This window comes from Ptychodera flava, chromosome 17 (assembly GCF_041260155.1).
Source record: "Ptychodera flava strain L36383 chromosome 17, AS_Pfla_20210202, whole genome shotgun sequence".
Classification (NCBI taxonomy): domain Eukaryota; kingdom Metazoa; phylum Hemichordata; class Enteropneusta; family Ptychoderidae; genus Ptychodera; species Ptychodera flava.
In genome coordinates, this window is record NC_091944.1 from 3378883 (window position 1) to 3395342 (window position 16460).

General features: G+C 36.6%; 1 protein-coding gene across 1 annotated transcript; it reads right to left on the bottom strand.

Moving 5' to 3' along the window:
- Nucleotides 1–1402: 1402 nt before the first annotated feature.
- On the bottom strand, nt 1403–13776 carry LOC139116591 (uncharacterized). The gene is made up of 6 exons (XM_070679186.1): nt 13537–13776; nt 9896–10036; nt 8824–9030; nt 6365–6475; nt 3442–4137; nt 1403–1923 (listed from the first exon to the last, which is right to left on the bottom strand). Exons 1-6 carry the CDS (start codon nt 13613–13615, stop codon nt 1403–1405), a joined length of 1755 nt encoding a protein of 584 aa, XP_070535287.1. The 5' UTR covers nt 13616–13776.
- Between the last annotated feature and the right edge of the window lie 2684 nt (nt 13777–16460).

Consider the following 16460-nt stretch of genomic DNA (forward strand, 5'->3'; position numbering starts at 1 on the left):
TTGAATTGTAATGCCTGATACAGAGTTCTCCATTTATAAGGTATAGAAATTGTAGTAATTTCAGAAATAACATCACTGTCATCTGGGAGTACACACATGTAAAGACACGTAACTCACAAATTTCAGACCCTGCTATATGCGTATGTGCAAAGGCCGGTGTCCTGTCAAGGCACTGATAGTAGCATGAAATTTAGACTCTGTAACATCTCTCAGTGAAGGCATCATTGTACACACATACATCTTTACAATACTATACTGGTACAGACCAGTGTTAAAGCACTCAGTGTTCTGTTTTTCTGATGTAATTAACAATACAGGCAGGAACTAAACAGATCTTGTCACATGAGTGGAATTTGTTCGCTGTAAGATTGATATATCAAGATGTTAGTTTTCACGATTTTTGCAACATTTTAATGTCATTCAATTTTGTAGATCAGTCATACATCAAAATACCATATTTACTTTCCATCGCATACACATATGTTTGAGTGCTTCACGAACTCTACGGCGAGTGGAGAGGGCGTAGTCAAAATTGTAACATCCTTAGCTCGGTTATTGAACCAATATTTATTGAGATTGGGGAATTAGTCGAGCGGTTTGTTTGTTGTCCTCTGTGCTAGGTGATTGGGTGCCGTGCGTTGTGGGTTCGAGTCCGGTTGAAACCATCGTATTTCCATCCATTACTCAGATATGCAAGACATTCAAGCATGGCAACTTGAAATTCCCACTCACTGTAAAGTTTTAGGTTTTTTACTGCATACAAACAGATGTGATTGTCTTTCATTCACGGCAGATACCTGCAGTCCCTTAGCTATAGGAAACCCAGTAGGATTGATGTCATTAGAAGAGTTAATGTAACATTTCCGTACCCTTGCATCAATGTCATTGACTATGGCAGTGAATATGACAATCATGATCTAAACAGGAAAAGTACTCATACAAAATAAAAAATACCTGAATTTATTCGGCCTCAACAATTCTATCATCATTGATCTATGGCTGCACTTTGTGCCTCCAACCCCAGTGCATCATGGGTGAAGGGCAAAGTTCCAACTGCCTCTTTTTAGCAATTTACAATTGCTCCATGGACAGTCACTGCCTGTGCATACATTAAAACAACGTAGGTAGACAAAATATACTCTTAATGATTGTGGACTTAATTCACTGCATTGTGACTATTTTTACTTTTCCTCTATGTTCAAAATAGAGAATGTTTAACATATAATACTATATATTTTACATCCAATATTTTATGTACAGAAAATTGATTGCATCAGAAGTTGAAAAAATAATAATAATAGAAGTACAATAATAAAATAATTATGAACATGACATACCTTCGGGTATATTCTACACCTGGCATTCTGTCCGACACAAATGAAAACTTTGTACTGTACTGTATTTACATGGCATTAGAAGGATGCTCAGAGGTGTAGCGTATGAGATGATAGTGATACTCTGAATCAACTGATTGATAAACGTGATGATACCAATTGTCTTGCTTTTCCTGCTCTGATACTATTGACTGTAATTCAGTACATTCAGAGCTGTTTTGCTTAATGAATGCCCTTAGTGTGATTGAATCCAGAGTAACCTGATTTGTTTCTATTGCTTTGCTGACAGGTATTAGTACATTGTTCATAGCACTCAATGCAACATCATCATCATAATCATCATCATCATCATAATCATACAGGATTTCAATCTTAAAGTGTTTCAGAACCTTGTTTTCCCTCAGAGCTGCTACTATGCTCTGAAACTTCTGATCAGTAAAATCACAGTAATAGTAGTAGTAGAAGCAGTAGTAGTAGCCATAAATTGTCATTGACTTGGCATACTTGTTCTTTGTTATAACACTGCAAACTGATTCAGTATCTGTTCCACTGCTGATATTCATACCTATATCATTCAATGTCATGTTATCTGACAAAGCATTGTACAATTCATGATAAGGATACGGAAAGTGCAATTCATTATGATGAATCACAAAGTGCAGTGATTTTAAGCTAGGGCTTATTTTCATCAATGCTGTTTTAATTTTCAGAATTAAATCTGATCTTTTCAAATAACTCATATACAATTTTAATGACTCTGTAAAATCACAGTTTTCAAGGAAGGAGCATAAAGCATTGACTGATGCATCTGTCAAATAAGAGTAATAGGGCACAGTGCAAACAATTTCTTGTGTACCATTGTGTGTCATTGTCTGCAGTATGTCATTCCATTGATCTGATTTAAATCTGAAACATTTCACTGTTGTGTTTTCTTTAATTCTTTCAATCACATTTTTTAACCCGGAGTTATTTCCACCATTTGCTGCATCAACTTTTAATGATAAAGTTATACTTTCTCCCCTGAAAATATTTACTGTTGCAGCCAAATTATCAGTGTCTGTCAGTGTCCATTTTGTTTCTGAATAAATAGTGAGAGAGTTCACAGGAATAGGATTTCTTTTTAAGATTTCTAAACATCTATTGATCTTTTTTTCTTCAAATCCTAGCACACACAGATTGTCAAGAGTGATACTGCTTTTACTGATGAGTTCCAACATATGCAGAAAATTTTGAAAGCTGCAGCATTCTTTATCTAATTTGATTAAATTTGTGCATTCAATATTCAATGAAAAGTGATCTAAATGATCAATATTATCTCGCTTATTCTTTTGATGGCTGTAAACAATTGTTCCTTTTCTTAATACATCAAAGCAGGTAATAAATGCATCAGAACACTTTGATTCCAACAAACATTTTATAAAGTCACCATAAATGTTTGGAAGAGATCTAGATGCTTTTCTCAGTTTCTTACAGTAAGTATAAATAGGCTGCAGATTTCTATGCATGTCCTGCAATTTATTATTTAGTTCCGTGAAAAACAAATCGCCTTCCTGCTTTGCAACGATGCCGGCAATGAATTTCAAAATTTGAAAGTTTTTGCGTGGATGCTCCAGAAATTTTTTAATCATTGTGGTATCGTTTGATTTATGCTGTGACGTTACATGTAACGCTGTGAAGTATTCAAGCCATGTCATGTGATAGAAAAAGTAAATTTGTTCAGATTTTCTCAGAGCATGCCCAAGATCTTTCACTAATAATCCAAAATTAAGAGTTGCTTCAGAGGAAATCTCTGACCTTTCAAAATTTATTTTGTTCTTTCTGTAGACCTTATGGGAATCTGAGGCTAGTGTGTCCCTATTACAAAGTACAGTTTTTGGTACCTCATCATTTTCCAATTTAATGTTATTTTTCACACAATATCTTTTTAGGATACATTCTAATATTTCAGAGTATAATTTGGTCAGTGTCTCTGGGAAATAATAGCTTTTTTCTTTGTGATATTCCCACAATATGCACAGAAATGAAACATGTAATGGGTTCCTCAAAAGACCTGTCATTAGTTTCTTAGTTTCTGTCTGATCCTTTATTTGTTGGATCAGTGAATTACCTATTTCAGTATCATCCTTGAAATACTTCAAAATGTACTCATTTGTACGTTTTGATGTAAACCCCTTTACCTGTAAATACAAATCACATCTGTTCAAGTACTTGTTGCAAAGCTGTGGTCTTGTTGTTATGACAACTGTACACCAAGAATACAGAGCCTCCGAAATAAGCTCAGGAATTTCAGAACTTACCACCTGACATTCATCAGGTTCATCTAAACCATCACATAAAAATAATACACATTTAATGTTCTTTGAAAATACTTCTGAAACCTCTTCTTTTAAAAGTTCGTAGTCATCTGGTATGAGCTGGTTTAATATTTCGTCGATCATATTGGTTTTCGCTATGTGTCTCATTTCCAGAAAGAAAAGCAGGGTGTACTGCTGTAACTCACCACAAGACCAATCGTAAGCTAACTTTCTACAGAGAGTTGACTTTCCCATAGCTGGTGCGCCCTCTATTCTTATACGCCTGGTATCTGATGAGTTAAACATGTCGTGAAGATTTTCTAATGCTGCGCCCTCTTTAAGAGTCACTCGGTCTCCCTTTACTTTTTTCACTTCCAGCGTTGTGTACACATCATGTAGATCGAGATGAATGTCATCATTCCAAGGAATTGGTAGGAGTTTAGAGTAGTGACGTTTGTACTTGTCCTTTAGGTATTTACGTAGAGTTTCTGTCTTGTCCCATAAAGGCCCTGTTCAAGACAAAACAGACAAAAATAATTAATATAAAATTTAGGTCAAAGCTCTCAGTGATGATTGCATGTAGATAGGCTCCAACCATCCAATTGCATCTCTATATAACACATTAAAGTCTTCTTAACAATTAGCAACCAAGAGTTCGTTTCCTCAAAAATAATTATATCATGATTCATTAATAAAAGTGGTGATGTTTATTAAAGGACTGGGAAACTACTGCCTAAAATCAGACGGTAATTTTAATTCAAAAATTATCCTTCAGAATTTTGAAACAGAAACAGGATGCTTATATGCAGGGTGCTTTCATTTTTCGCGCTGGATTTTATATAATGTTTAGTGATTTAATGTGATTTAGTATAAAAGTCTAACCACTGAAATGGGAAATGATGTACGGTCTCTTATTTTATTTCACAGAAAGACATCTATTTAGTTGAATTGCGTCAATGGAACATCGTTTTCAGAAAATAGAGATATTGTGAATTTCTCCTGCACAGCTTATTGATTGTAGGCTTGCTAATGAGACCTAAATACCGGTTGATGAGAACGTTCTTTTGTATCTCACTCGGCTGTTCGTACTGGCAAAGCAACCAATTCTTATGCAAATGTCGTCCTCAGTACTACACTTTGTCTGACCGTCTGATACATAGGCGTACTACAGAAGCCAGCGACTGACAAAGACCTTGGGGTACAGAGGTGAATAGTTTATCACCATAAGAAATCCACAATATCTGCCAAAATATCTGAAATCTGAATTTGCATGGTTTCCTTGTTTTTATATCAGAAACTCTGTATGATTAAAATTAAGCAGAACTCAACGCGACATAACACTCACACTAGACAATAAGGCTAGAAAGCTACATGACTCCAGATGACTCCAGAGGCGGAGGGCAAAAAACACTGTCCTTTTTTACTGAAATTTTGGAATGTATTTTGATCTATAAGGATGCTGATAATTATTATCCGTAACACGATTGGAACTAATTTGGGATAATTGGATGGTGAAGTAATGTCGATTTTATCGACAAATGTTATCTCATCTGACTTTCTTTTTTTATTACACACTTGTTTTTATGAGTAATATGCGATATTGCAATATTCAACTATATGGCACCTAACACTTTTGAGAAATTTGGAAAATATGAAAATCCAATTATCCCAAACTAGTTCCAATCGTGTTCCGTGTTCCATCAATTATGTGAAACCAATAAGCACACGCTGTGCCCTGAATCCATTCCGCGCGGCGATGTCCGACCTGCATTACATAATACAAAAGGTTTTCTTTCCCATCTGTAAACTTTTATATATACATACTAGGGTGAGTCGTCGTAAAGAAGGGCTGATGCTCTACACACCGAGTGTTTTGTAGTTTTGCGCAGTTACATTACATAATAGATCTCGTTCACGAATGTCATTCCTGTCATTTTCACCAGTTTATTTCTTCGTGAATAAAATGTATTCTTATTTGTAATACTTCAGACAGAGAGCTCAGAAATGTTTCAAGCGTAGGAATATGGTTCGTGAATCTATTCGATTAAGTCAACAGTTCATCGAACATGAACATGGAGTAGGCATAAAGCTATCAATGTTTTTATCGTCAATCATATCATCCAAGGACCAAAAGTCTTGAAAAAGTACAAATTTCGGAAAATGACATTGCGCGATTCCTCCCAAGGCGCCCCAGTTGTAGCTTTTAGTAGTTTGCGTGTATCTTTTTGCCAATTCTACCGTTCATGGTTTTATGTAAGAATAAATGGTTTGTGGTAGCCAAAATGCTCTGACACAGTAACGCTTCCAAGTTACAGGTAAAACTGTGAGTCGTTGTTCAGGACGAGTTGGTAGTATTAGGGTGGTACTATTCTTTGGGCGAAGTGGTTTTAGTACGAGGTGGTACTTGATGCGAAGTGGAATTGGACTTGGTAGTTTTTGGACGAGGTGGTTTTGCTATGGAATGGTTTTTGGACGAAGTTGTGTTGGAGGACCTGATTTGGTGCGAAGTGTCTGGACCCCGTGTAAAATTTTCATATCATATCAAGCAATAAAATTACCCTTTTTATGAGTATCAGCGCCACTCTCTAAAACAACAACAAGTTAACATACCCACCATATATGATCATCAGTCATTTGTGCAAATACTGTTCACCAACCTATGTGGTGACAAACACCGTTGCTGGAAGTAACAGAATGCCAAAGTATCATGACTTTTACTATGTTCAGTAGTCTTACCATCTGTAATTTGTTGGGCCGAATCGCTCTGATTTTCAGAACTGGCTGGGGTGAATTTTGCTGCAGGATGACCTTGCCCTGGTTGAGTTGCTCTTGGATCAGGTGAAACTCCTGTGAGAGTCAAAAATATTCAAACAAAACAATTTAAATGTATAACTACAATTTATAGGCACGATGATTGAATATAGAAATGGATTTTGCAAAATGAATTCTACTGATTCAGATGTAGATAAATAATTAGAGAGAGAGAGAGAGTGAGAGTGAGAGAGAGAGCCATGTAATAAGCACATTTTTGTGACAATTAGGGAAACGGAATCTTTTTAAAAAAGACTAGTCATTCGATTTATAAACGCCTTAGGGTTTGGTGCGGATGCCAATGTCAGAAAATGAAAGAAAAAATGTAAGTGAGTTGCGGGAGTGAATGAGCTGTGAACGAAGGAAAGTAAATACACAGCAAATATTAGTTTTAATCTGAGTTGTATATTTTTATTGTATGGGTCATCGACCTGAAATAAAAGATAATCATCAGCATCGTCATCGTCATCGTCATCAGCAGTAATGATTTAAAACCTGTTAAGGCTGCGTTCACAAACAAACGGCGAGGGGCTGAGGAATTCAGGGGGATTCGAAAGTTTTGGGGTAATGGAGGGGACTTAATTTTTTGGTTCCCGTTTACCTGTATATTTTCCAATGCCAATGTTTGTTGGGTAATTCCATTGTTCCAATGTTACTTATCAAACAACATGTAGAACAATTTTGTCACGTTTCATGACTTTTTATCTCGAAAAATCTAAACATGTTGGATTTTTCGTAATAAAAACAAACAAGTGAGCCAGTAACGTGGAAGAAACTACTGCAGCTATTGATAATGTTTTAATTATTTCTATGCAATATATCAAATGCAGTTTCTTGCTGTCTCCCTACAGACTACAGTATGCTGAAATATATATTATTCAGTTTGTCGACAAAAGTCGTATATAAATATGTATTGGATGATAATTGAATTAGAGTCCAGAATGAAAGCCATTTGTCAATGATACAAATGCACAGTACACATACACAGGCTGTTGGCGAGCTGAATACTGGACAGTTCAACATGCTGTAGAGAGTAGAACAAGACCATAGTTGTATAAACTGAACAAAAAATTGTCAAAATAATCAAAGTTAATACAGGTACTGCCTTGCTACTGCAGTGTCACTCTCAATGCATATCGGCAGTGACAGAGATAGCTCTAACTATGATGTAGTTGAAGAAGAGTTTGTGTCAAATGAAGCTCATGACAGTGAAATATACTTGTACATAATATCAAACCAGACAGCAACACATGATATGGAAGACCAAGAATTTTGAAAGTTATCACGTATTTTTGTATTCTGGCATTTAAAGAGAAAATGACGGGAGGGAGGTCAAGTTGATATTCTAAATTTTCACGTTCTCATCGTAAAATAACACAAAAGTAAAACTTTAAACAGTAAAGACTCTAATTTCAACCCTAAAAAATGTATGACTTAATGAAATTATGTATTTTCTACCAAATTTGCCATTATTACACCGAAAATTTTAGAGATTAAAACGTTATGGAATACTTTAACCTTCCAGTATTCTCAATGTAGAGCAACATCGAAGTCATACATGTACTTTTGAAAAAAATATTTTTTTTGTAAGGTCACTGTGATCAGTTTTTCACAATTTGGCAAAATGTAGCCAGGAATTCACAATTTGCATACTCTCTCGTGATTGTCATTTTGTGTGCTTTTCAGCAGGTGCCATTGATCTGGCCAGAGTTCAAGTCGGCTTAGCCTGAATCCAAAACATTCACTGATGCATTTAAAAATGAATCAATTTAAGAATTTGCCTTATAGAAATATGGCTCTACAAACTGCTAATAACAGGCAGTGTCGAACATCTACGAGTAGAACTCCCAAATACATGTTTATTTTTTCTTTGCATGCATCCCTAATAAGTATGCAGCTATATGATGATTGGGGGGACTTGAAAAATTTTGAGTGTACTGAGGGGGGATCTGAAAATAAATAGGATTTCAATCGCGACCCCCCACCGTTATTTGTGAACGCGGCCTAAACCAATGTCAGGTCCCTGTGATTTCATATACTCAAAGTAAGCAAACAAAAACAAAGTAACATAAAATTCTGCAATATCATACCATTTTAAGGTACCTAAAATGACATACAAATTGTTTTGACATCAATGTTCATCACTTCAGGGTTTTCTCCGTGTGTCATTGAAAGTGCATAGCTGTTACTTTTTATGAGTTTCTTCCACTAATTTTGTTTTGAAACACCAGCTATTTCGGTTGTCATCACATGCTTCAGAGACTGAAAAACACTCAAAAGTTATTCTAGGTACGTATACAATTAAAAAGACAAAGGTTATCATAACAGCGGTCGTACAAATGTATGAGTCATCAACAGCACGTACACGTCCAACGTTAAATTACCTTGAATCGCTGAAGGTTGCAAATATTTTCCCACCATAGCATTTAGGCCAATGTCACTCAACAGAGTCTCTACCATAGTCGTGTTCGTTTCATGAATTAAACCTTTTTTATGTAATGTATGGAATAAATCATAGGGATGTTTCAGAGACTGAAGTTCTCGTGCAGCTAACTTCCCCGTACAGCGACGTTTTAAGTCCATGAACTTTTCTGTTGAGGAAAGGAGACAAAACGTTAAAGCTTTGTACCAGGGATAGTCACTTGCCCTCAGCAAGGAATGAACAGTAGACTCCATGGTTAAAACAATTAACTGCAAATACCTTGTTCGAGGTTTGCAGTCAAGTAAGTATTGCAGCTTTACTATAACAAAAACTAAATTATCAATGTGCTGACCCGTTTACAGGGACAATAGCTATTTAATCTGGGATAATATTCATTTGCATGTTTCATTTTATTGGCCGTCCACTGCGCATGTCGAGAAACGAAGTATTAGCTGTGCGAACACGACACGTTGTTCATAATATTCTATATTATTATTGATTCTTTCAAGTTAAAATTTTAATTTTCTTATATTATACAGATTGCCTGGACAAAATTTACTATTTCATTGATGCAATTTAAAATGTTTTGAGCAGGTAAAAACTACGATGCATTTCCGGAATTTTTCACAAATGTGCGCTTGGACATTTGATGACCTAGTATGGTTTATGAATATCTCGACGACGACAGAGTGCAACTGTAGATATTGATTGTAGTACCCATCCTTGATCCTAACTCGCTATTTCCTAAGAGAATGTTTGCAATATCAAACGAAGCATACGATAACAAATTATTTATGTTCACTTTGCCAATTTTCTACTAATATTTGTAGCAAGTCATTGATGTAAAAGCTCAAATTATAATCTCTCATTGAAATCCCGCACCGAAAAGTTATGGTGGAACGTGGAAGAGACTTGATAATGGTTTTCGGACACATTTATTTTCGATGTCGAATAAATTGACTAGCCAGTGACTGGAGCGACCGCTGCTGGCCCTACTGTATCTCTCAATAACACTACTATGTACATTAACTTACCATCAGTAATGTCTTCCGATAATTTAAAAAGGGTTTTATTGAATGAATCATCCTGGCTTTCATTGGATAATGGACGTTGTATTTGCTGTATGTCATCTTGTGCATCTTCATCGCTACTTCTCATGGGATTGGAGACAATCCCTGTAAAAAATTAAAAATTAAAGTAATGCCTTAATCAGGAAAAAGTTTTGAAATAGTAAAAATGAGGCCCATGTATATTCGTACCCTATACCTGACCATGTGCACTTGTATTTAGCACAAACAGGCAGATTTAGGCCACAAACACGTGAGCGGGACGTATCTTTGTTATAATATATGGACTTCATATGGTAGAGAGTGATATGCTGCAGTCAGTTTCAAACGTTAAACTGTACTAATCTGACTGATAGACAGTGCCATCTGTGATAAATCGACCAATACCTAGATGCCTGTGCAAGATGGGAAAGAATCATGACTTTTAACCAGCCATTTATCGTCATATTCCCTAATAATTGTATGTTAATGAACGACGTAAAAAGGCTGAACGAGGCAGAAGTGAGGAAACTCAGGCTCTCGTTTACGTACAGGGCTTATTTCATCAGACAGAGTGTTATTTCCCCAACCATTTGTGCAGCCAATACAAGGATATCATGCTTAGGTGCAGTGTTACCACCACTACCTTTTACTGTATAATGACGAATATGAGCTTGATTGTCAATCTTCAAATTGTGACGGACGTAGGTAACACACGGAGCTCAAGTGGGTAATATTTGGCGGGAACTATCAAAGATTAGAAGAGACATTTGTTTTTGAAAGCCCGAATTAAGTACAACTCAGTTGGCCTGATAATTGTGAGCTACCTCCCCCAGCTAGCTCCGCTATAGGCTGTTGCAGCAAATTAGTTTGTTGTGTATCACGTATACTCTGACTTTCATAGAATGGAGTACTCGTTTGGGTTAAAGGTGAAGGTTGTCTGTAATTGCCTTGCCTATCTTGAATCCCTCTTTGATGAGAAGAACAAAGCCCCGTAAGAAATGGAAAGTTAGTGTAACATTTCAAAGTAATGTATGTGTATCGCGACATTCAAGTCAACATTGTTCATCTTCATTGATGTTTGATAACAAATGACTGTGGAAAGTGACATTTGCAGTTACATTTCAACCTGAACAAAGTTATGCCTGAATCAACAATTTTAAGAATACGGTTTGTTTTCCAATAATTTACGGAGAAAAGATTTTTGATCAAAGAGGATGGACCATTCAATCGAATTGACTCTCGTTATAGATGATGTATGAGTTTAATTTCCCGGAGCGATCAAGCATTTCATACGTGCTTTGCTCTTATGTTGACTGAACATTTTCAACAAAGCGATGGGTTGTAATGTGGCACAAAGTGCCACTCAACACATGTCTTTCCCTGTTTAATTAACTCTTCCTGGTGCCTTAATTCTATGGATTAAAAGAAGGATATTTCAGTGCACCAATATGGATGGCCATGAAAGTAACTTTACACGTTTGTTTTCTCGCAGGCCGGACAACGGTCGAAAACCTGTCTGTTTCACAAGGCTGGCATATGGAAAGCCGCTGGAGACCCCTCAGCCACAACTCATTCCCTATTGAAAATGCACAGTTAGAAAACAAAAAGGTTTCCGACGAAAGATTCGGAAAAAAACACCACCGGTCTACAACATAACTTTTTAGTGGCGCCGCTAACTTCAAATGCCACAACTGCAACTCAAAGCATGACTCTATGCGGCTACAAAACACCAATCAGCGTCAATATTACTGACATAATGCACCTTGACATTCAAGGAAAACATGTCGCAGCGGTAACAATCTATGGGAATTCAAGCCGGCCGTGTTCACATATAATGGTGAGGGTGGAGGAATCGTGATTGATATCTTGTTTTTTTCCCCCACAACCTCTCAATAAATTTCAAATCCCCCTACTTGATCAATTTTTTGTCAATCCGCCCCCAAAATCGCATGTCCATGTTTAACACTAACTTTTTTGATGCACAGAAATCTTCGGAAGTGGTTATAGATATGTTGTCAGCAATTTGTAGAGCCATAGTCCCAATACAAGTTCTTAAATTGATTCATTTTTAAATGCATCGTGAACTTTTTGGATTTATCAGACTAAGCCGCCTTGAGTTTATTCAAATCTTGGGACAATGGAACCCGCTGAAGAGCGCCCAAAAGACGATCATGATAGAGTATGCAAAATCTAATGGTGAATTTTCTGGCTACATTTTGCCAAATAGTGAAAAATAGTGGACCTAACGAAGAAATATTTTACAGCCATTTACAACCTTACAAAAGTTTTACAAAATTGACAATACTGGAAGGTTGAAACATTTCATTAAATAAAACTCTTTATCTGTTAAATTTTGGATGTAAAATGCAAATTTGGTGAAACAGAAAATATTCCATTAAATTTAAAAATTTCCAGGTCCCTCCTATAGGCAGAGCAAAACTTTCAAGTCCCCTTCTACCACCCAAAATGTTTTCGAATCCTTTCCTGAATTTCTCCAAGCCCACCACCCCCGCTTTTTGTGATCGCAGCCTTAGTGTTATGTTAAATTAAAACGATTGTGAATATTCCTTATTATTCGAAAAGTATCCATCCACTTCCAATTTCGTACTCCAGATGTTTACTCTATGAGCACTGCTGCAGAGGTTTCTAGATAATTACCAAACATGCCGTAGAGGGCGTGATGCATGGGCAAATAATGGTTTGTTTTGCTCGTTCTTGGCTCGTTTGATCTAGTCCTAGCTCGGTATAGCTGATTACAGCTTGTTACTGGTCGTTACTTGTCGCTATTGCTAGCGATTTGATTTTCGACCTCCTCATGAGAAGAATACTAGCTGCAACAAAACCATACGCTGGTCACGTACATACTTTGAATAAGCAACATACGTGTTTTGAATATTTTTTACAATATAAAAAAGCAGGCCAGATTTTCTCGTTCAATTGCTGTTTTTCGACTTCCCCCTTTCAAGATCGTACAGTTCATACAGAATTTTCACAGTCGTTATGGATTTCAAAAAGTCGGTAATATGATTACTATCACCAAATTTTTCCATTTAGTATGTCTCAGCTTTATGCCTTAAAATTTATAAATTAATAATTAAAACTACTTGTCAATGTCCATTAAGAGGATATATATTAAATAATTGAATCAAGATTTTAATTTGCGAATGCAAATCTTGGAGATCGGTTTTAATTGTGGGTTTTCCGATTGCAGTTTACAAAATTGTCATAATCTTGATTCACGATCATGATTGATTAATAAAGTAAGTAATATTAGTGTATTTCAGATTTTAACATTAAGTATGTCCCACCTTTCTACCTTTAAATTGACTAATTACATATCATCCAAGAAAATGTAAAATAAGTAAAATCACTTAATGACGCGACAAGATTTAAATTCGCAAATCTCGACGCTCGATTTAATTTTCCAGTTTTTGAACAAAGTTGAACTCAGTGCCCAAAGACCATCATGATCTTTTTATCGTTGATGCAGACCTTCATGCACGATCACAATAACCAAGATGTCACCAAAAAGCAAATCCATTTTTGTCAACCAAGTAATGTTGACGCTTAAAAATATAGTTGGCGTTGGAAACGTAGCCATATTAATGATGTGTCGAATACATTACCTTGCGTTTCTGGTGATTGCCTAAAAAATCGTCCGATAAGTGATGATAGGCCAGCATAACGTAACATGTCTTCCAACATTGTCACATCTGATGCGTTGATTAGATTCAAGTCATGTAACTTGTAAAACAAATCCAGTGGACCATTGATCCCTACGAGGTCTTCTGCAGGAATCTTGTCAGCGGAAAGTAATTTTAAACGTTTGAATTTCTCTGCAAAATATTAAGAGTTTTTCATTAACAATCGATATTTCGGTCACGATTCAAATGATATAACAGTTTAAAATAGCACCTGTGTTTTTGTTTAAAAAAACGTGTTTCATAACTTTGCAAGACAGGTCACTTTGCGGGGTTATGATTTGTATTGTAAAAAAATTGAAATATCGAACTTGCTATGGTTTCACAGTCTGATTAATTGTTGTTACAGCAGAATCCTTCCTGCGATCTGGAAACACGTAAAACTGTTGGGGTCTTGCCCTCCCCCTAAACTAAGGAATTACATTTCTAGCTCGGCAGCTTTTATGGTCGACGGCCAAAACATTGCAATAAAATGCAGTGTACCACAGGCAGCACGAAGATATCGTGGCTACTCATATGGTCCCCTCCAGGACTGGATCTTGTTTCAATCGAGCGATAGTAGGTGTGGCACAACTGTTTACGCCTGACGCTTTCGAGATTAATCGGGTATTTTCGTGCTGCACTGATGACGTCACGTGCTTGCTATCATGTCACGTGACGTGTCAGTTGTCCTAAGTCAGGTTAGTTGTAGCGAGTATCCTATGTGTATGTATCAGGTGCAGCAAACCGGTAAATTAGGTCAAAATCGTTACAAAACATGCACTGAAGACTAATATACTGATTTTAAATATTTTAATCTTGACCTTAAAATTTGGAGGGAAAACGAAGCTTTTCTTATCTCCCCTCCCACTATTATGTGCATGCCCTCCCACTGAATTATGACGCCCGCTGCCCTCCAGTATCCGTGGTCTGTTCGCTCCCCACTCCCTACAACAGTTCAGGTTCCCCACAGCCCTCTCCACAATGCCCATTAATTAGTTGCAATATTCCTATATGCAAATTTCATTTATGAAATATCGCCTGCTGATTAATTTCTAAACTTGCCCGCACGCTGAAAATCTGCAAGCGAACACGTATTTTGCACGAAGAGCTTCGTTGGCTGCACCTGATGTATGTTCATTTCACGAAAACTAGTATTAGCTGTCACCTGATATTGAGTACATTGAAAAAACGAAATGTGGATTCCTTCATTCAAATCTTTAGTTTGTAAAGGTGCACTTTACTGACGATATGACCAATAATCAATATGGCGTTCAGCAACGAGATGGACCTTACTCAAAATTTTAGCCTGCACACACCAAGAATCTTAGTTCAGTTTCCGTTCGTAATATTTCGAGGTTTTATCTTGTGAAATTAAGATATTGAAATGTGGAGGTGAGTTGTATGGTTAGTAACAAAGGTCGCTTTATTGTTATCATACCTCGGCCACATACTAGCTGAACTGAATCGCATTTTGTTGAATTTTATCATGGTACAAGTACAGTATAAGGCGGAAATGTATGTGAATTCAAATAGACGTATATTGCTGGCCTATTGCCTGGACAAACGGTCCCAAAATACATATGTTCTCATGAGCTAGAAATTCCAGAACACTTACCGTCATTGATTTCCTTTGACAATAGGTAAAGATCTATGTAAAACGGAGCGATACTTCGTTTCTTGTGTGCAGGTTCTTCCGAACCAGTGGGTGGCGTGTGGCCGGTCGCCATGATTGTCGGTTTAAATATTAAACCACACCAAACAAGAATAAGGTTAAGAGGTCATCGCCGGCCATATAAGGTCATGAAGGAGTACAATGCGCAGCTCTCTCATCTCTCCGGTGTGAATTTCGCGCACATTCTAATAAAATTTGAGATTCAAACTCTGAGATTCAAAATAAAGTCAATAGTCATTAATCAATATTTCAATTATTGAAAAAAGTGTTCAATACACGAATCCTCTCCAACGAATGGGTATTAGGCTACAGACAAAATAGTTGGCCTAATCTTTTACAGTACGCAGAATTAAGCACATTCTGTTTACTTAGGGAGTTTTCGTTTTTTTTACGGGGAGGAGGGGGGTCGGTGGAAATCAGAGGGACGACTTTTACAAAACAGTTTTTTTTGGGTCACATGTCATAAACAAAGGTTTGGGTTCAAATTTTGCAAAGTTTTGTAAGGAATTATGGTACACAACAACAGCATTGACCGAAAAGTATATGAAACAGAATACAAACTGGCTTTATTCTGTCTTAACAGGTGATGGTAGAAAAGAGCACTTTTGTCCACATATATGGAATGTTGCAAAGATTTTTTTTACTTTACATTTGAGCAAAGAGGATTAAATAAGAATACCAATGGGAGAAGTGCTTTTTGAATCAGTTATTCTGATGAGTCAATTCGACAGTCAAGTTCATTGACTCAGAGGTAAACTGCATCTTTCGTACCACTCGGTTCTGCCGAGTCACTTTGACTAATGGATAGTAAGCCAGTTTATTTTCTGTCAACTATTTATTCACACAGTCAGAGGACAATGATGTGCCAGTGACTGTGTATCAGTATCAGATCATTGGGACCGTATAGTGTGCTCCTAGTTTTTGTCCCAAAGTATACACGTTGGGAGAATGTATTACTAAATGTAAAAAGGGCTTAAATCACACAAAATATTTTGAAACTGCAGACATTTTTCTTTTATTTCTTCAGAGTAACTTGCTTGATAGGAAAAATCCAAGTCAAGGCTGAGAATGAGCTTTATTAGCATGTGATTCGTAATTGAGAAAACAAAATAGGATAACTAACAAGATCTTTAATTTAGTACTTTGAAAACCACTATACTGCAACCATTTCTGTTTTATTTTCTCCCATGTAAAT

What these genes read in the sequence shown, in the direction of transcription:
- LOC139116591 (XM_070679186.1), bottom strand. Translation starts at nt 13,615, where the DNA reads ATGTTGGAAGACATGTTACGTTATGCTGGCCTATCATCACTTATCGGA. An exon ending in GCAATCACCAGAAACGCAAG is followed by an intron (nt 10,037 to 13,536) that starts GTAATGTATTCG and finishes AATTTTTTACAG; the next exon opens with GGATTGTCTCCAATCCCATG. An exon ending in CAAGGATGATACTGAAATAG is followed by an intron (nt 1,924 to 3,441) that starts GTAATTCACTGA and finishes ATGCTTTGTCAG; the next exon opens with ATAACATGACATTGAATGAT.